Source organism: Heptranchias perlo, chromosome 15, assembly GCF_035084215.1.
Source record: "Heptranchias perlo isolate sHepPer1 chromosome 15, sHepPer1.hap1, whole genome shotgun sequence".
Classification (NCBI taxonomy): domain Eukaryota; kingdom Metazoa; phylum Chordata; class Chondrichthyes; order Hexanchiformes; family Hexanchidae; genus Heptranchias; species Heptranchias perlo.
This window is the reverse complement of record NC_090339.1, coordinates 23,682,472-23,704,058: the sequence shown is the minus strand read 5'-3', so window position 1 is coordinate 23,704,058 and position 21,587 is coordinate 23,682,472. Positions and strand designations below refer to the sequence as shown.

The window sequence follows — 21,587 nt, the reverse complement described above, 5'->3', positions numbered from 1 at the left end:
CAGCGAGTCATGGGGGATGGGATCAGGGTTCATCGCGGGGGTCCGCGATCGCTGAGGGGGAGAGTCGGGGGTCGGAGGATCGGAATTGGGGGGGGGGGGGGTGGGAGGATCAGGGTTAGGGGTCCACGATCGGGGATCGTTGGGGTGGTGGGGGGGGTCGCTGCAGGTAGGTTTGTTGGGCCTGGAGGAAGCATTCCTGCTCCTGCTCCTGCTCCTCCGGGCCCACAAGCTGTGCCTTTCGAGGCACCTGCCTGTTAGTCTTTTAAGGCCTGACCCGCCTTAAAACCAGAAATGGGCGGATTGGAGGCAGGTCTGAAATGGTGGCAATTTTCAATGCCCTCCCGCCACCAACCCACACGTTTTTTAATTTGAAAATTGTGTGGTGTTACATGATGAAAAAAAAAAAACTTAACCAAGTAGAGGACATGACATATTTCTTTCAATTTAGCATACTATCTTCACTGCTCACAATGCAGTCTCCTCTACATTGGGGAGTCCAAATGCAGATTGGGTGATTATTTTACTGAACGTTTCCACTCAGTCCACAAGCGTGATCCTGACTTGCCGGTCGCTTGCCATTTTAATTCCCCATCCCACTCCCACTCTGACCTTGGCCTCTTACACTGTTCCAATGAAGCTCAAGGAACAACACCTCATCTTTCAATTAGGCACTTTACAAATTCTGGACTCAAAACTGATTTCAATAACTTCAGATCATAACTACTGCTCCCCTTTTTTTCGGACAGCAAGTGCTGCTAATGGTTCTGATGTTGCCATTTGCAACATCAGAACCATTAGCTCCTCTCGGCCTATCTTTTGTTTCTTTGCTTGTCCCGTTACCACCCTACTTGCCTTGCACCTTCATCCCTTTAGTCATTTAATCACTCCTGCCCTCCACCCTATCAGTGACCTTCCCTTTTGTTCTTTCCTCCCCCGCCCTTTTCCCTGGCTCTGTACTTGCTTATAAACTGTTCAATCTTCAACTTTTTCCAGTCCTGACGAAGGGTCATCGACCTGAAATGTTAACTCTGTTTCTTTCTCCACAGATGCTGCCTGACTTGAATGAGTTTTTCCAGCATTTTCTATTTTTATTTAAGAGGACATGGCAGGTACACTTGATGGTGAATTTACAATACTAACAGAGAACAAAAAAATACCAAAACATTGAGCGTTCTTTATTGCTACACATTTCACTGGAAGTGTGGCCATTATATAAACTCTTGGTGACTCTATAAATGGATTACACTATCTAAATTTATCGGGAAAATCGGGGGTGGGAGGGAGAAAAAAAAAATCAGAGGGCTACGAAAGATTATTTCCCTCAGCAAGACCTTATGGGTACCCAGATTTTCTCTTTTTAAATGCAGTAAATCTTGCCATAAGATCTGATTACAGTCATAAAAATGATTTAGTTTACACGATAAAGCACAGTGAAGGATACAGGTAATGGGATAGGATGTAATAAAGATGAGTGAGTACAGCAGGTAGTGGCAGCTGTCCTCCAAGAGTGCCTGTGTGACATAGGCTCTGCTGAACTGGAATCTGGGCAGCCTCTGATGGAGCCGGCAAGCACTGGTCAGGGCATTAGCCAGTAATGCTCTTTGATAGAAATGTCCACCTTCAACAACTCTATGGACAAGAAACAGAGATACAAAACATTCAGCTTCTTTGTATTCATCGATAACCTATAATGATGTGTCATTGAACGGTGGTACTATGCAGGGGAAGAGCAAGGAGGGAAAAGAAAAGTTACCATTATTTATTAATCTTTATGGATTTTACAGTTATTCATTATGTTGAATTTTGTACAACTTACATTTTCCCTCCTGTAAAGAACATGCCTTCTTTTTCAGTTAACTGGGTGTCTGACATGTGGAAACCTGTTACCATGTTTAAGAATTTGCAATTAAAGCTACTGAGAAATCAATACTGGGATTTCTTTTTGCCCAAAATCTAGAAAGATATCCCACTAACCCAAGTCCAAAGAGCTTAAGTGCAAGTTAACAGAGCCGAGGTGTAGGGATTCCCAAGTGTGTGCTGGGGTTCAACCAGCTAAAACTGTGCCGCTCATCAGAGCAGATCATTCATAAGTTTCCAATTGACTTGTCCAGATAGGAGCACACCACCCATTAAGGGTCTGGCCTGTAGGGTTATCTGCAGCAAAGTGGAAACAATACCAGCCCTCAGTGATAAGTCTACATCTTCAGATTCCACTCGTGAGCTAGGCTAGCTGTTTAATTACTAACGGTGCCCTGGAGTTGCCTGGTTCCGTTATGCCATAGAGAGTTGACTTGGTTCTGAACTTCCATTGCTAGGTATTGTCCACTTAGCTGTTACATCACTGGCAAACACAGGTTTGAGCCTGCACTGGGCATACATCAAGTACTAGATGCTCCCCACAAGCAGCATGGTGAGCAGCGCAAATGACCATAGAACAGATAGGTGCCACCATCCTCCTGACCAGAGCATGAACACATGCCATATCCTATTTAATATGGTTCCACCACCAGAGATATGAACTTCAGCAGCAGTTGCTTGCCTCTCTGCAACCCAATCATGGTAAACACTCAGCCCTAGATAAATGATCGCATGTTCTCATACCTGGCATTTCATTAACGCTCTCCAGTAGCGGTTTCAAAATTTCTTCATCAGCAATATGACAGTCGTCTGCCTTCAGCATGGTGGAAGAACCTACGTAGAGCAGCTTGCATGATGCCAGCTACTTTGGTGTTCTAGATGCTGAAGCCCAATGCCACATATCAGGCTTATTAATCACCAGCTGCTTAGTCCAGGTCTTCCTCCGAGGTGCTTTGGCAAAGAGATGTCCCCTCCATGAAGCTGACTTCATCCTCTATGGTACTCAGTTACAGGTCAGAATGCTCCCTTCTTGCATCCTCTTCTACTTTTTGCCACATCTATTTCACAGCTTGGTCTAAGTTTTTGCATATGGGCCCAAGGAACTCCTTCTATTGCATGCCTAAGATTCCTCAACCACGAAGGAAAGCTGTTTGGACATGTCTTGCATGCCGCCACCTTAACCTGCATTGGCACTATACAGTCATTAAAGACGAGTAAGAACAAAGCGCCCGTAGCACCTTCTCAGTGCAGTCCCCGAGAACTGTGTCCAGGTTGAAGTTTGCATCAAACAGGAATCCCCCAACCCCAGATATTGGTATGAATGAACAATTGGACAGGTGCACCTTGAATCTTCCAATCACCATCACTGAGATCCCCTCTTGGAAGGCCGTAACACTACACTTGGGGCCATGCACCACCATATTTCATTCATTGGCTCAATGTTCAAGGTGGTGACTAGAATGAACTAGATCATTGGGCGAGTCTGCTGGCAATAAAACATTTATCTATAGTAATATATTACACATGTGCGTGCACTTCCTATCAGCATTTTCATTATACATTTGAAAGTCCACTTTTATCATGAATAACTGTGTAGATTTGTCACATTATAATTACACCCTTCACCTCCGTCGAGGTGCTGCAGCGTCACACTGCCAGGAGGGTGTAATTGCAGTGTGACAAGTTTACATAGGCAGTTCCCATTATAAATGTGGACACAGGAATTTATAATGAAATTATAAAAATAAGGACAGAATGTATGACTTTAAAGCGAGAACTGACTTACATCTCTATACCCTGGCCCAATTATCCCCTATGATTCTAGAAAGAAGGTACCTAAAGAGATGGACCTCATTCATTTCACTTCTAATAATGTTATAGGTTTTAACTATAAGAAAATTAATTTGATATAACAAGTGAAAAAACAACAGCAATGTGTACATGCTTCTACTTTCTATACCGTTGATTTTAGCACCCTATTTACTTCTATTCTCATTTTGCTTTTTTTCCCCATTTACTTTTGTTTTGATTTTTTGTTTCATTCTAGATCAGTTTCACATCTGGAGATACTAAACTGAAACGGAAAACAGGCTTTGAAATTATCAAATTAAAAATTTGATACTAGCATAAAGTACTTACTGCATTCATCTGAAATTCTGTTGTCCATTATTTTAGCCAAGACTTTAAGCACTTTAAATAAATGGGGTAACGCCACCAGTGAAATAGCAGAGAGGAATTTCAGGCAAATGCATTTTTGTCAAGACTACAGTCTCGCCATAATGTCAAGGCTACAGTCTCGCCATCTCCTTATAAGTGAGTCAGCAAGTATTTGGATTGGTAGTCTGTTCTTTTTTTCTATTTTTATAATTTTTGTTTAAAAACAGGAAGCGCTGACTACAGCGGGGAACTTACTTGGAGTTACTGATCCTAATGTGGTGAATTATCAGCACCAGTTACAATCTAAAAGTATCAGAATGTACAGGAGTGAACAATGGGACTGAGGCACCATGTAAGACATGGCTGTAGGAGTTTCTTGAGCTCGACAAGATCCTACTACACATGGCAGAAGTTTAACAGAATGCCAGCACAGTGAAGCAAATACAACTGGGTAAGGTTCTGCTACGCTGAAAAAACACCCAAACAGCTGACCGATCTGGTCATTCCAATATGTGCAATAATAATTTTGTTCCCTCACATGTCAAACTATTTTGAATATTGTGAGAATATAGGTTTCAAAATAGGGTACTTAAGGGGAGGATTCACTAATTCATCTATTGAATTATTTTGTAAAATCTCAAGAAGTTTAATTATTATTTAACCATTAGACTGCTGAAAGAGCAGGGAAATTCCAGCTTCCTGTTGCAGCCTTTTTTAAAAAAAGTTTTCAGCTCACACTACAATGCTGAAACAAACACTAATACAGCAATAAAAGTATTGAAACATCAGGAGCAGTTTTATTACTGCATTAACTCATTTAAGCACTTGTATACAAACATCACTGCTAAAATAACCAGTTCCACATTGTTACAGTGTGGAATGAGAGCAGTCCATGGAACCAAAGACTTTTTCAGCTAATGATGAAACTCTTAAACATTTGGTACAAATACATTCAAGCCTTCACTAAAAGAAAATCAACCTCCATAATACACAATAAATACAATGAGTTGATCTGCCATTCGTTTCCACCTCTCACCTCACTAATTGATCAAACTTGAACTATTCTTGACTTAATCATCTGACATTTTATACACAAGGATAATCAGAATTTATAGAAAGAGGAACTCAATTGTATCAAAACTTTAGCACCAAAATATTAGCAAAGATGTAAAAATATTGTAACGGTTCACTCGTTTATGTATAACTGCAGTAAAAATGAACTATTCCGTAAAATTAACTGATTTTTTTGATGTGTTTATGTTGAGTGCCAATTTTTGATTAGGAATAAAGCAGTCAGGTGCTAAACTTAAAAAAAAAAGGATCAGGGAGCACAACAAATGTGAGTGGTTAGGAGAAAACAGCCCAGGATAGGGCACAAGTCAACAGTCAAAACAGCAATGAGGGCACACAGAGCAAAATATTACTATAATCTAACTAGGGTCTGTTGATCTTTTCCAATTTTCTAGTTTTCGAAATATGACCTTCCACCGAGCATTAAGGAAGTTTAAGAATCTTCCGTCACACTGTGTTGTCACAAAACGGCAGTGATTGCTATTTTGAATCATAACGTACCTTTTCTAAATGAGGCAGTTTCGGAAGTTAAGACCAAATATAAACCAGGTTTGGTTCTGGGCCTATCAGAACATCGATTGCTAACCTTCAAATTAAACATTGACAACATTCAATAGAGTACTGTAACTCTTTCTTTTAAAATAAAAGCATCAACTGGGTCTAGTTCGTTTGGCCAGTGAAGCCACAATGTAACCTTTTCCAATAAATAAACAATGCATTAGATGCCACAGTCAACTTAAGCATTTCCAGGATCTCATTTTTCTTCTTATGAATTTTGTCAGTATTTTGCCTGTACACACATATGCCTAACATTACAATCATTGTAAAAATCTACTTACCCAAAGATGGGAAACAGAAAAAAGAATGTTGACACCAGTGTAAATAATCGAAGCAGCCACATGATAGATTCGGTCTTGTTGCTCATCATGAATTGCTTTTTTCATTATGGGGCAAGAAAGAAGAGGAGTATTATTAAAAAAGGAACATTTTAGAATAAGTACTGCATATCTAAGAGGGGTAATACTGAGTAGGGTGCCCCAGGGGTCGATATTAGGAGCATTACTGTTTCTCATTTACATCAATGACCTGGACTCAGAACTTCAATGCAAATTCGTGAACCTAGTAGACGATACTAAAGTAGGAATTGGAGGAAGCAGCTCAGATACTACAGAATGAGCTGGACAAAATAGGTAAGTGAGCAGAATAACTTCAGATAAAATTTAATACAGACAAATGTAAAATACTACACATAGGAAGGAAAAGTGGGCAACACTTGTACTGCACGAATGGTATTGAAATAGGTAAAGATGAAGTTGAAAGAGGCCTAGGAATCGCAGTAGACTTGATGCTCAATACGTCTAACCAATGCAGAGCAGCAATCAAAGTCATTGGAATGGTCATCTCAACAGCCAAAACTGTTGAATATAAGTCAGAGGAAGCCATGATCAAAGTGTTCTGATCACTGAGAGACAAGGGAGACATTCAAGCCCTGGAAGCAGTGCAAAGAAGAGCAAGGGTGATCCTCAGTTTTAGAAGTCTCAGTTACGGAGAAAGACCGGAGAAACTTGGGCTCTTCAACCTTGAAAGGAGACATCAGAGAGGCGATCTTACAGAGGTGCGCAAGATTGTAAATGACAGGGAAAAGATAAATATGAATATTCTTTTATATTAGATTGTACAAGTAGGATGAAGGACCACAGGTTTAACTATTAAAAAATCAAATTCAGAACTCTATCAGGAAGTTTTTCTTCACATGGAATGGGCTCCTGGATGGATGCTGCAATGGTGGTGGGGGGGGGGGGGGGAAACTTTAGAGTCATTCTGAATGGGTGAAGAAGGGCCAAATGGCTTTCCTCATCCATAATTATCTTGTGATTTTTGTAACCTCACTTTTTCTGTCACATATCAGGCCAAATTACACAATCTTGAAGCCAGAATGGCTGAACAGATTTCTAACTGCAGAATTCGAATGAGGATCTTCCCCCCCACCCTCCGCCTCACATAAAAGATGGCCGAGACTACTTTTCTGTATTTTCATTCTTGTGGGTTTATGATATCTAAAGTGTGCACTATCCTTGTATCATACTTAGGGTATGGTAGTATAGTGGTTAGGTTACTAGACTAGTAACCCAAAGGCCGAGATTAATAATCTGGAGACATGAGTTTAAATCCTGCCATGGCAGCTGGGGAATTTGAATTGAGTTCATTTTTTTTTTAAATCAATAAAAATCTGGAATAAAAGCTAGTACCAGTAATGGTGACCATGAAACTACCGGATTGTTGTAAAAACCCATCTGGTTCAATAATGTCCTTTAGGGGAGGAAACCTGCCGTCCTTACCTGGTCTGGCCGATATGTGATTCCAGTCCCAAAGCAATGTGGCTGAATCTTAACTGCCCTCTGAAATGGCCCAGCAAACCACTCGCCACCACCTTCTCAAGGGCAATTAGGGATGGGCAATAAATGCTGGCATTGCCAGTGATGCCCACATCCCATGAATGAATAAAAAAAACCTCCATGATATCTAATTTTGTCTAAATAAAACCGAGGGTGCTAGCCCAATATATGGTCAAATAGCACATCATTTCAAATTGTGTGGCTAGATCGTCGCAGCCTGACATCCACTGCTGCTCCTTTCACACCAGTTTTTTTTTAAAAATTGACAAAAGAAAAAGAATATCCTCACCCAGAACTTGTACCATACCTACAAATATTCTACAGAACAGCATTTTGAGAACATAAAATCTGGATTTCAGGTGACATTGATAAACGGCTTTACTCTCATGGATGTCATCCGAACCCTGTGTTAGGTTGTTTGACAAAGCAGTAACCTATTTGTCTGCAAATATATATATTTTACACATACCTGGCAGCTGTTTAGCCTTCAACTGCCAAAATACATCCCCCCTTCCCCTCTACATCTGAATTAGCAGTACAAATTTTCATAGTCACCAAAGCAATTGCAGATTGCACTTTCTTGGTTTATGCTCACAGCTTTGGAAGAGGTACAACTATACAATTTAATTTCTTTTTACCAAGATAAATGTTGTTTATTGGGCTGGAGTTTCCAAGATCAGACTTCCGTTAAAATCAGACCGAGCTTTCCGCCAATCTTTGCCAACAAGAGCTTTGGCCGAAATTTCCTAACATTCTTATTTGTATACGTGAACATAAAAACCGACATAAAACAAGCAGAAATCAGCATAAACAATTCGGACCCAAGGAAAGCATGGAACCTATGCTATCGTCCTTTTTTAAGTCCTTCTTTATTTTACTGATGTTATAAAAATTGAAGTTTGAAGTCATCAAACCATTATTCATGCACATTAAGCACAGCACGTTTAAGAAAATTGTGGAAGCTTTTCTCTTTCTAATGTAACAGATTTTGATGCCATAAGAATGCATCCAAAGATGTAGAAAATACAGCACTGGTCTCAGCAAGGAGAAATTTTAAAAAATTAACCTTAAAAAAAAAATCACCAGAATTAGTGACTTCGAGTCCTGCTGTGCCTATTTAGGTGTAAATTTACGCTCAATCAAAACTGGTGTAAATGCATAAAACTCGCATTCTCTGTGCTTTTACATGAGGGGTGGAGTTATGTTAAGCTAATTGGGGTTTCGCTCGACGTAACTTGTGAGCGGCCCAAATGATCGAGGGAATTCGCGCATGGCGATGTTTTGGCATAAAACTGGCGTAAATCAGTTACATGCAAATTTTTTCAGGGGAAATAAACAGCGCAACTCCACTCTTACACCGTAGTTATGTCAAGACTTTCCAGGAAATTCCAGGCCATTCTGTTTTATTGTCTTCCTCCAGATTCAATTATTTTTTTGGCTTATTTTTACATCCTTTCATTAATTAAGAAACTACTTACAATTTAGTTTATTTTCTTTCCTTTCTGTTTTTTTTTAATCATTCCTTCTTCCGCTGCCTCTATTTTGTGCTTTAATTCCCTATCACTAACTGGTAATTGTTTTTTCCTAGTCTGTCTATTTTAATTGTAGGGTTACCCTGCGGAGACTGCAATCACAGTAATACTGTGCTACTACCACTTATTTCTCTGATCAGTGTAGCTTTACTTAAGTTGACACAAAGACTGCAGGAGAGGAATTCTGTCCGGGACAATTAAGGACACTGCAGTCACAAGGATATGTGCCTAGATGCAATGCTGTACAACAACTGTTAAAACAGCAGCTCCAACAGAATTATTGTTTTCCTCTTTAACAAATAATAATTACAAGCGTAAGCAGCCCAGCAAAATATACATTTACCATAATTAGAATTCAAATTCGTAAAATGAATTTTATGTGAACTATTTCACGTTTTGCGTTGTTACGATCTGAGGGTCATACCAGTGCAGGGCAGAGTTGCAGCTTTTTAAAAAGCAGAAGTCTCCTCAATATAGATCAGGCTGCACAGTGTTTTGGAATTACATACCAAGAGGACCTATGTCACATTCTACCTGACCTGTTCGTGAGCAACACTGGAAAAAGCCTGGGAACAGCTCACCTTCTCTACTGAGGAGATAGGGAGCAATGCAAGAGTTGTTAAAAAAACAAACATAAGGGGCAGCTTGGCACCAATGACTATCAGTCAGAAATTTTGTTGCCCAGTGTGTGAAACAGTCATACAAAATGAAAGGCCCCAGATTGAGTCCCCAGTCTATAGTGAGTTAGCTGATTTCAGCTATGGTGGCAGTAGGAGGTCATTACAATTTACCTCAGCAACCTTGAGCTAAGATGGGCAAAATTCAGCCAATACTCCAACTCCTGATCACTGTCTGGTGACTCATGCTGGAATCTACAGATGGGCTCAACAAACAATTTGGCTCACTTCTCACCACAATAATGGTTCTAAAGCCAACTAACTTTCACTTTCCAGGCTCTCATGAAACACGGCCACTTGGGCAAGGTACCCGAGGTGCGCTCACACCTGTGAAACTGTACCCCAGTCTGAGAGTACCTTCTAGAAAGGAGAAAATGGAGAGGAAAGGAAAAAGGAAAAAGGAAAAAGAAAAGGCAGAGCTCACAACTACTAGATTTCGGTCATGATTCTGTAGGTGGTATTGAGCAAAAACTGGGGCAGGTGGGAAGGAAATTCAACACAACAGTCTGAATGCTTCCAAAACTTCAGTTCTCAATAATACGTTACACCGAACATATCTAGGTCTGGTCATCTGATTACTTTTTCTTCGATGATTTATGTAAAGTCACCAAGATTTCTTTTGCCCAGCAGTCCACTTGTGTCATCAGTCTTGTTCAAGTCACATGTTCCCATAGGCCTCCTGTTTTTCTCTTCCAATACTCTCAATCATCAGCAAAGTGATGGAAGGTGTCATCGACAGTGCTATCAAGTGGCACTTACTCACCAATGCTCAGTTTGGGGTTCTGCCAGGACCACTTGGCTCCAGACCTCATTATAGCCTTGGTCCAAACATGGACAAAAGAGCTGAATTCCAGAGGTGAGGTGAGAGTGACTGCTCTTGATATCAAGGCAGCATTTGACCGAGCCCTAGTAAAATTGAAGTCAATGGGAATCAGGGGGAAAACTCTCCAGTGGCTGGAGTCATACCTAGCACAAAGGAAGATGGTAGTGGTTGTTGGAGGCCAATCATCTCAGCCCCAGGAGTTCCTCAGGGCAGTGTCCTAGGCCCAACCATCTTCAGCTGCTTCATCAATGACCTTCCCTCCATCATAAGGTCAGAAATGGGGATGTTCGCTGATGATTGCACAGTATTCAGATCCATTCGCAACCCCTCAGATAACGAAGCAGTCCGTGCTCGCATGCAGCAAAACCTGGACAGCATCCAGGCCTGGGCTGATAAGTGGCAAGTAACATTTGCGCCAGATAAATGCGAGGCAATGACCATCTCCAACAAGAGAGAGTCTAACCACCTCCCCTTGACATTCAACGGCATTACCATCACCGAATTCCCCACCATCAACATCCTGGGGGTCACCACTGATCAGAAACTTAACTGGACCAGCTATATAAATACTGTGGCTACAAGAGCAGGTCAGAGGCTGGGTATTCTGCGGCGAGTGACTCATTTCCTGACTCCCCCAAGCCTTTCCACCATCTACAAGACACAAGTCAGGAGTGTGATGGAATACTCTCCACTTGCTTGGATGAGTGCAGCTCCAACAACACTCGAGAAGCTCGACACCATCCAGGACAAAGTAGCCCGCTTGATTGGCACCCCATCCACCACCCTAAACATTCACTCCCTTCACCACCGGTGCACTGTGGCTGCAATGTGTACCATCCACAGGATGCACTGCAGCAACTCGCCAAGGCTTCTTCGACAGCATCTCCCAAACCCGCGACCTCTACCACGTAGAAGGACAAGAGCAGCAGGCACATGGGAACACCACCACCTGCACATTCCCCTCCAAGTCACACAGCATCCCGACTTGGAAATATATCGCCGTTCCTTCATCGTCGCTGGGTGAAAATCCTGGAACTCCCTTCCTAACAGCACTGTGGGAGAACCTTCACCACACAGACGGCAGCGGTTCTAGAAGGCAGTTCACCACCACCTTCTCAAAGGCAATTAGGGATGGGCAATAAATACTGGCCTCGCCAGCAATGCCCACATCCCATGAACGAATAAAAAAAAGACAACATCTAGCCACACCTAAATGAAGTTAATTTTAAAACATTTTTGTTACAATACAGAAATGTTCTTGTTTGAGGCAAGACAGAACTCTACTTCTGTCACACATGGATTAGAAGGTTAACGATCAGGCCTATTGATTGTGGGTGGCCTATTAATTGGCAAACCTCTGCTCATTGGGGCATATCCATTTGTACAGAGAAAATTTACCAAGATATCAGCTAATAATTACAATCCCTCACCCACAGGGATAGGTGCAACCAACTGCACCTTGCCAGTAGGATTCAGAGTATGTTGAACCAAAGAAAACATGGAAAAAATGTATGGCCCCACGACACCAACATATCTGCTTCACTGGAACATGAACAGGAATACCAACATGAAATGCATAACATGATTGTGTTACAATGTAATAAACACAGGCTTTCACCTTTCACCACTAGCTGCAAGACTAGTTTCACTGGTGATTATAAAGTAATAAATCTAATAGGGAATTCAGGAGAAACTTCTTTACCCAGAGAGTGGTTAGAATGTGGAACTTGCTATCACAAGGCGAAGTTGAGGCAACTAGCATAGGCACATTTAAGGGGAAGCTAGATAAACACGAGGGAGAAAGGAATCAAAGGATATGCTGATAGGGTTAGATGAAGTAAGGAGGGAGGAGGCTCGTGAGCAGCATAAACACTGGCATGGACCTGTTGGGCCGAATGGCCTGTTTCTGTGCCGTACATTCTATGTAATGGAGGTAACTCTCACAGGGATCTTTAAAATTCTTCTCAACATGGTGTCCCCGTAAAACAGCAGCTGAGTTTGTCTGAACCTGTCTGCTTGCAGTCAACAGTTCTCTCCCTCCAAAAAACTTCTTCTGTCATACTGCACCATTAGTTTTAATTTAAAAAGATAGACAATGTTTAGACCAGCAAACTGGGAGGTAAGCTTTTGAATCACATCTGGAGTCAACTCAGAATACCATTCAGTTAAACCAATCAAGGGATTTCAAATTTAGCAACAGGAGAGAATAAACTATGTGCAGTAAGGACACAAAATTGGAGACCATGCAGTAGCGTCTTGGTTTCTAAACTACTGTTTATGCGTGAGCCATAACCATGTTGCTGCAAATTTTCCATTCATTCAATAACTCCTACAAGTCACTGAGTTTTCTATGAATGATTTAAGAGAATATCTGGAATTGTGGAGTTACATTAATTTTGTGATAATTTTACTTGATACGCAAGCATCAATATATAATTTAAAATATCAAATGGGCACAAATAATTATCGTGAACATTCTTTTCTTTACAGCTGTGTTCCCACTTTGAATATTTTTGTTTAAATCATTTCAAGAATTACTGAACCACACTGTTTGAGGACACTGAATTATCAGCAGTAGTTAAAATAATTAACACACTGAAACTTCAGCTTTAACTCTGCATGATAATATAACTCCCAAACTCACGTTCAATATTAGTGCCAAGGCAATACCCCCTCCCAAGTCATTCAAGGGTTGTTATTTAAATAAAAATAAACCACAAAACAGAAATAAATTGTAAAAAACTTTCCTACGCTTAGTTTCCCAGTCTGTTCTATACTAACAGTGACAGTTAAGAACTGGAATATGACTGTTTTTGGCCTTATAAGTCTATTGTAGAAATACAAGCTGCAATCACAGGTTAACACACACTCCTTACTAATCAGGTCAATCCTTTATGATCTATTGATCTATTATAGCAAAACTTTAGATAGGCAAATGTTTACCGAGACTGAAACTGGTGGGCTTGTTTTAGCACCACCATCGCTAATGCCAGAAACTTCATTTGGGTCAGTAGGTTGTGTAGTACGATCATCCTTGGTGGCTTCGGTTGATTCCTGTTCTGCCATCTCAAAGTTCTCTGATTTGAAACAAAATCACAATGTTAACACTCTAGTTCTAAAAAGAGGTTTCTTTCATGTTTTCTCTCTTGTACTTCATCAAGAACTTGCATTTATTTAGCACCTTTAATACAGAAAAATGTCTCAAGGTGCTTCACAAAGACGTAATCAGACAAAAATGAATGTTGAGCCAAAGGAGGAGATATTAAGAAGGATGATCAAAAACTTGGTCATGGACATGGGCTTTAAGGAGGGTCTTAAAGGAAGAGAGGGAGGTGGAGAGGTTTAGGGAGAAAGGTTTCGGCCTAGATGGCTGAAGGTATAGCCTCCAATGGTAAGGTGAAGGGAAGGGGAAATACACAAAAGGCCAAAATCAGAGGAACAGAGTTTGTGGCGGGGCGGGGGCGGGAGGTGGATTGTAGGGTTAGAGAAGATTACAGAGATAGCAAGAAGCAGAGCCATGAAGGGATTTGAAAATGAGGATGAGAACTTTAAATTGGAGATGTCGGGGGCCCATGAGATCAGCAAGGACAGGTATGATAGCAGGACCTGGTGCAGGATAGGATATGAGCAGCAGAGTTTAGGATGAGCTGAAGTTTACTGAGGGTGGAGGATGGGAAGCTGGACAGAAAAGCACTGGAATAATTGAATCCGGAGGTGATAAAGGCATGGATGGGGATTTTAGCAGCAGCGGGCAATGTTAAGGAAGTGGAAGTGGGCGATCTAAGCTCAGTTCAGAATCAAGTTGGATGCTGAGCTTGCGAATAGTCTGGTTTAGCCTGAGACAATGGCCGGGGAGAGGGATGGAATTGGTGGTAAGGGTATGGAGTTTTAGCAGTGGCGATGATAATGCTTCAGTCTTCCCAATGTTTAACTGGAAGAAATTGCAGCTCATCCATGACTGAGTATCGGACGATCAGTCTGACAGCAGAAAGTGGAGGTTGAATGAGGTGGTGGAGGAGTAGAGCTGGATATTGTCAGAGTACATGTGGAACCTGACTTCAAATCTGCGGATGATGTCGCCAAAGGGAGGAATGTAGATGCGGTAGAGGAAGGGGTCAAGGGTAGATCCTTGGGGGACTCCATGGGTAACAGTGTGGGAGAGGGGAAGAGAAGCCATTGTTGGAGGCGTGCTGGCTACAATTGAATAGGTAAGAGTGGAACCAACAAGGGCATTCCCAATGAGATGAACAATGGAGGAAAGGCGTTGGAGGAGAATTGTGTGGTCAACCGTGTCAAATTGCAGAGAGCTCCATAGGAAGACAAGGAAAGATAATACACCACACTCACAGAGGATGATATTTGTGACTTTAGTTAGGGCTGTGCATCATCCTCCCATTGCACCATTCAACTTGAATGTTGTGTATATTTTTTCAATTGTAATATTAAAATCTCTAAAATGCAACCCTTATGCTGCACTACATCAAGAATTTTTTTTAGACTAAATGGACTTAGCATCCCTCAGAAGTTTTCTATGGTATTCTATTGCAAATATGAATAACAAATAATGACATACTATCTTTTCTAGTATTTATATATCCAAAGATGTGACAGGGTGGCTTGAAAGTACTAACCTTGTACTATTTGAATTAATAAAATCCTATACATATTATGTAAGTTAGAGAAGTCAAACAGATGCAATGTTACGCCTGTCATGAGTCTATAAGGAGTGTAGCCTGTTGACTCTCCTCTGTGTACTAAGCCAGTAACCTCAACCGGTGACCTCCGGTCAACACGCCTTTGCTACACAGCAGCTTTCTATAACACAATTTACAATCCTTGATCTACCCGCACATATTTAACAATGCTCCGTTTCCAAAATACTTTCAATTAAATTACAACTTTTTGCATCAGAATGTCTCAAGGCACTTCATACAGTAAAGTACTTTAGGAGTGCAGTGACTATTAAATAGGTAAATATAGCAGCCATCAGAGCCAACAACATCCCACAAACTGCACTGAATGAGGGAAGCTGTTTCTCATGACACCAGAAGAACTTCCTGCTCCTCTTTAAAGATCTCATGGTACGCTTTAATGTCCACTTGAACAAGCAGACAGGAGCCTCAATTTAATCTCTCCTCCAAAGGTCAACACATCAAGCAATGCACTTCTCCCTCACTACTGCACTGAAGTATTTGCCAAAATGCACATTCAAGCCCAGATCTGATGCTCAAACCCACAACCTTCTGAGCCAGAGATGGAACTCCTACCAACTGACTGTTTTCTACAGTACTGAACATGGCATCAAAAAGCTGTTGTTCCTTAAAACTATTGGATGCTTGCTTACAATTTAATATGTGGTTAAAATTTCAGATTCTGTGGATGAAGAAAATACATGTACTTTCTAATATTTTTTTTAATGGGTCAGATTTTGCTGAATAAATAACAGCGTCTGAATAACGCACACTGTTATTAATACACAAAGCGGGCAGCAACTTGTAGTGAGTTAGAGATACCCCATGAATTGCGAATCGCCACAAGTTGCTGGCCGATTTGCGCCATGGAAACGACACCTCGCACTTAATCTCCCCATGATTTTCATGAAGCTACTGGATTTGCACATTAATTGCCCATTGCACATTTACTTGCACATTAAACTCGCCACAGGAAGTTAACTCTTGTATTATCAGTGTAAATATAATTTTAACACTGTGATAATTGTTAATGACTGGCAATCAACCCCTCTTGCCCAGAAAGTAAACAATTATAAGTGTGGAGTCTCATTCCTTCAGGTTGTGAATTGTTTCAGAAGATTTTTAAAAATGTCAAATTTTAAAATTTCTTACTTTTCCTTTCTGTCTCTTTTCTCTCTCTCTATTAATCCAATCTTTCTTTCCCTCTCTTTATTTCTCTTTCTGTACCTCATTTGACATTGAATTCACCCACTAGTTTACAACTCCTTCTCAGTCCTTCTTGTTTATTTCTCAATCCGTAAATCTCATTGGTTAAGGAGATACACTGTTTATCCCGTTGTTCACCAAGGTTCCAGATGCCCAGTTGTCCTCGCTGCCCTGTTATCAGCTCGCACTGCCAGCAATTTTTAAAACCTAAACGTGCAATTGTAAGTCTAAGTAACGGTGCATGCCGCAAGATATCCCGCTCCAGCAAAATCTGGCCCAATATCAACCTAGGGCATCACCTATTATCATCTACGTTGCCTCCCTCTCTCCTCTCATCCCATCCCCAAATCTTTTGACAGAGTTTGCCTCTGTTAAGTTCTGAGTTACCATCACTTGGTCTTCACCAAAACTATATTCACGACTATCCAATTCACTCTATTCCCAATGCAGATTTGAGCACACAATCTGGACTGATAATTCAGTGCAGTACTGGTAAGGCCACAGCTGGAGTATTGTGCGCAGTTCTGGTCACCACATTACAGGAAGGACCCAATTGCTCTGGAGAGAGTGCAGAGAAGATTTACAAGAATGTTGCCAGGACTTGAAAGTTGCAGCTACGAGGAGAGATTGGATGGGCTGGGATTGTTTTCCCTGGAGCAGAGAGGCTGAGGGGAGACTTGATTGAGGTGTACAAAATTATGAGGGGCCTAGATAGAGTAGACAGGGAGTACCTGTTTCCCCTAGCGGAAAGTTCAAGAACTAGAGGACATAGATTTAAGATGATTAGCGGAAGGATTAGAGGGGACATGAGGGAAAACTTTTTTACCCAGAGGGTGGTGAGTGTATGGAATTTGCTGCCCGAATTGGTGGTAGAGGCAGGGACCCTCAACTCTTTTAAAAAGTACCTGGACCTGCAGCTAAAGTGCTGTAAGCAGGGCTACGGACCGAGTGCTAGAAGGTGGGATTAGAATGGGCACCTGGTTGTTTTTCGAGCCGGCGCGGACACGATGGGCCGAGCAGCCCCCTTCTGTGCTGTATCTTTTCTATGATTCTATGGAGGGAGTGCTGCACAGTCAAAGGTGTTATCTTCCAGTTGAGACGTTAAACCCAGACCTTGTCTGCTTCGTCAGGTGGACAGAAAAAAGTCCCGTGTTGAGGGAGGAATGTTGGGCAGGACAGCTGGAGAACTCCCAGCTGTTCTTTGAATCGTAACATTGCGTTTAAAATTATGAAATGTTTGCACAAATTGGATCCAAGTACAGAATTTAAGCACAAGCAGTCATATTTACAAATTAAGGATAATAAAAAAATAGGAAATGTAGGAGGAACTTTTTTTTAAAACTAAAGGTGTGGTAATTATGTAGAACAGATTACCGGCACGGATGGTGGAACAAGAAACCTTAATGGGTTTCAAGAAGGAATTAGACAGGTTCTCACTAACAAATGGGATTCAGGGTTATTAGAAATGCACCAAAGGAATACTGTGGATAGGTGGATCGAAGGTGTTACTCTGTTACGATTCAAAGAACAGCAGGAAATTCGCCCACTGTCCTGCCCAACACTCCTCCCTGAGCCAACACCATCAAAAACAATTTATGTGGTCTCCTGTACATTCATTTGCTGTTTGTGCGACCTTGTGTGCAAATTAACTTCTGCATTGGCCTATGTGACAATAGTGACTGCATTTCTAAAATAACCCATCATTTGTAAAGTGCTTTGGGATGTCCTAAGGATACAATCATGTGCTAGCTAACTGCAGTTTATTCTTTCTTACCTGTGCTGCAATTGACTGTTCATCCTTTGCCTTTTTTCTCATTAACTCAGATTTTCCCTGGCCACTGTCCACTCTGTTCCTCCTTTATATATCAGTGGTCCCCTCCATTCATTATCCAATCCTTTCCCTCTCGATGATTCCACTCCACATGCATAATTCTCTTTCAGATCACATGCCCTCAGTCCACACTACTCGCTGGGTTAGATTTTCAACTTGCTGCTTGGGCATAAAACTGGGGCTGTGGAAATGAAAAATCGTGTGGTTTGTATAATGGGCAGCAAATCCACAATGCCAGCTTTATGCCCAGGTGGCAAGTTGAAAATCTACCCACTACCTCCTTCGTGTCCTTTAATGGGGAAATAAAAATCTTGTTTCTTTCAGTTCTTCAAAGATTTTATTTTTTATTTTTCCCAATCCTAACCAACGCTACCACCCCCTATCTTAGTTAGATGATGAATAACTGCAGGTGAAACTATCAACATTCTGGACCTTACAATCTCCTCTGACTTCCAATTGATCATTGCCATTAGTAAAGCTGTATCCGAAAAGGTGTTTTCTCTTTGAGTACAAATACTTGTATTTCTCTCAACAACCTCCAATGCTCAATAAAGCCCAATTCTGTCAAAGACTTCAATACTGCTCATGTAACTTCTAGTTATAAGGAAAATCCTTTTGTTTGATAGGTTTGTTGGATCCCTCTTTCAACTCTTCTCTATGTTATCAATATAACTTTGGTCAATGGTCCTATGAATTTTTCTCTCATTCCTTCTAAGCTCAAAATATACTGTCCTTCATCAACATCAATGCTCAATGGACAACCTTCTGCTCTTAATCATTCTTTCCCAGGGCTTGAATACTCCACTTGAGGGATACACAAATAAAAAAGCTCACCCAATAAATACTAATATTTTGTTTTAAAATTTAAACTTAATGCATCTATATAAAATTAAAAAGTACTGTTAACAGTTACAGAGATATAAATTGAATCAACAAAACAGCCTCTGGAAGTTGCTGTCCAGAATTCATAGCTGCCGGAGACACTACACAGTTCTTTGAGGTATCACAGTTCTTTGAGGTATGGATTGAATGGAAACCAGTTAAGTGTCCCGCATTAGCAAAAATACTGTCTTAACTATTAGCAGAAATACACATTTATCTCACCAGTAACAAGAAATTCTGTCAGTTTGTTAAGACCAAGTTACTATTCATGAAAAAACTGTCATAACATTCCTCCAATGGTGAAACTCATTTGATATGATATCTATATAGTACTTTATTCCATTATCTTTCTGAAAGAGACAGCCTTTTAAATGCAAGTTATCTCTGGGATTGCAGTCTTTTCCCTTACAATCATATCTCTGCATTGCTTTACTATTGTAATGAATCTTACAACACCAGATTATTGTTGGACTATAACCTGGTGTTGTAAGTTTCCTTACATTTGTCCACCCCAGTCCATCACCGGCATCTCCACATCATTGCTTTACGATGGATGTGAAATACCATTAGTTCATTACTAAAGATTTAATTAGCTGCAAAGTTAATACACAATGATGTGACATTGGCCATTCATCATGTCAGAGATATTCCCATTGCCTATCTCAGTAACTAGATCCATATTTTTTTAAAAGAAAGACTTCTACATAAAAAAGTGGCCGTTGATCCAAGATTGCTGTTCAATTCCAGCACAGGGTATCAAAGGATACGCACAATAATCAGATTACACCAATGTCAACTCACTTAAAAAAACTCCTTTCACTGGTGGAACTCCATCACGTGTAATTTAGACCCAACGCCCCTGTAGTTGAAGAGCCTTTCCCACCCCTCAGATCGCGCCGGCCAGCCCCATCACCGCGCCTGAGCCCGGTTGCCAAGGGACTTGCAGCAGCATCTGGGCCATGCCTGGCGACTCATCCCATCGGCCACCGCTATTGGCGCAGCCGCCTCCCCGCGGATGGCGTCGGCCCCGAGTGGAGTTGGGGTAAGTTTGCCGGGCGAGGGCCGATTTGCGGAGAACCAAGTCTGGAGGAGGAGGGGTCCCGGGGCCCGGTATGGTCATCGCGACCCGCGCCCGCTCTACGGACAGGAAGAGAACACGAACTCGCCCGCTAGCGGCAGCGCGGAGTCGCCGTACCTACCCCGAGCCTCCCCACAGCCACTCATCAGCACCCGGCTCTGATTGCAAACCGCTTCTCCGAGGCTGCGTCGCGGCCAACGACCTGCGCACTCTCAACCAAACGCAGTTTAAAGCCCTGTGATTGACAGGTCAGCGACCCATTCACAACGCGGGTGGCGGCATCGCCTTTCGGCAGTTGACCAATCAGCGAAAAGTATGGAGCAGGTCCGAGCAAACAGGTTAGGTTGTCATCAAGCGGGAAGCAAAGCTGGACAAACACGCATGCGCGAATGAGGCGCTCAGTGCATCCTGGGAGTTGTAGTATAATCCAGTTCCAGGAGAGTTTGTCCCTCAGTCGGAATGATGCGGAGGATCGTCCCTGGGAAAATATTTTTGTTCAGTAGGTTGAAATAGAATAGAGCAGTGGCAGGATATTAAACAGCTGACGCTGTATGTGCTGCAGTCGAACCTTTTACAATTTTCGTTTTTAATTTCTATTAGTGTGACAAACTGGATGCATTGGTTTAGGTTTACCCAAAGCTTTAAAAGCAATAGCAACTCAGTTTTTCAAAAATGAAATTCATGCCTTCTTGAGCCTTCAAAATGACAGCTAGCGCCATCCCTTCTGTGGAAATAAAGGTCAAATATCTTGATCAGCTATCAATTTAGTTAAAGGTGGTTTGAACTAAATGTGAATTGAAAATTCATATGAACACACGAATTAAGAGCAGGTGTAGGCCATTCGACCCCTCGAGCCCGCTCGGCCATTTGATAAGATAATGGCTGATCTGATTGTGACTTCAACCCTACTTTCCCATCTACCTATTCAAATTCAAGTTGTTTAATGGAGAATTGAATTAAGTTGAAAACCCAAACCTACATTTAAAAAAAATTCATTCATGGGATGTGGGCATCACTGGCCAAGTCAGCATTTAATTGCCCATCCCTAATTGCCCTTGAGAAGGTGGTGGTGAGCTGCCTTCTTGAACCGCTGCAGTCCGTGTGGTGAAGGTTCTCCCACAGTGCTCTTAGGGAGTCCCAGGATTTTGACCCAGTGCCGACGAAGGAACGGCGATATATTTCCAAGTCAGGATGGTATGTGACTTGGAGGGGAACATGCACCTGCTGCCCTTGTCCTAGGTGGTAGAGGTCACGGGTTTGGGAGGTGCTGTTGAAGAAGCCTTGGCGAATTGCTGCAGTGCACATGATATATATTTATGGTCCTCATTACACCCCATGTGGTCATGTTTATGCATTTGTGATTAAAGATAAGTATCAATGATATTG

The 21,587-nt window shown here is 41.6% G+C and overlaps 1 protein-coding gene across 3 annotated transcripts in view; it reads right to left on the bottom strand.

Annotated features, from left to right (window-relative positions):
- The window catches only part of LOC137332897 (transmembrane protein 33-like), a 120,347-nt gene extending 99,935 nt beyond the window's left edge, over nt 1–20,412 (bottom strand). Inside the window, exons 1-5 of one of the 3 annotated variants that reach the window (XM_067996897.1) lie at nt 20,323–20,405; nt 18,185–18,422; nt 13,457–13,590; nt 5,925–6,019; nt 1,442–1,629 (exon numbers count right to left, since the gene is read on the bottom strand). In XM_067996897.1, the coding sequence (XP_067852998.1) occupies nt 1,442–1,629; nt 5,925–6,019; nt 13,457–13,579 (406 nt within the window). In that variant the 5' untranslated portion in view covers nt 13,580–13,590; nt 18,185–18,422; nt 20,323–20,405. Of the gene's footprint in view, nt 1–1,441; nt 1,630–5,924; nt 6,020–13,456; nt 13,591–18,184; nt 18,423–20,322 lie in introns of all 3 variants that reach the window. The other 2 variants (XM_067996896.1, XM_067996898.1) reach the window with 2 other exon arrangements.
- Nucleotides 20,413–21,587: the final 1,175 nt, after the last annotated feature.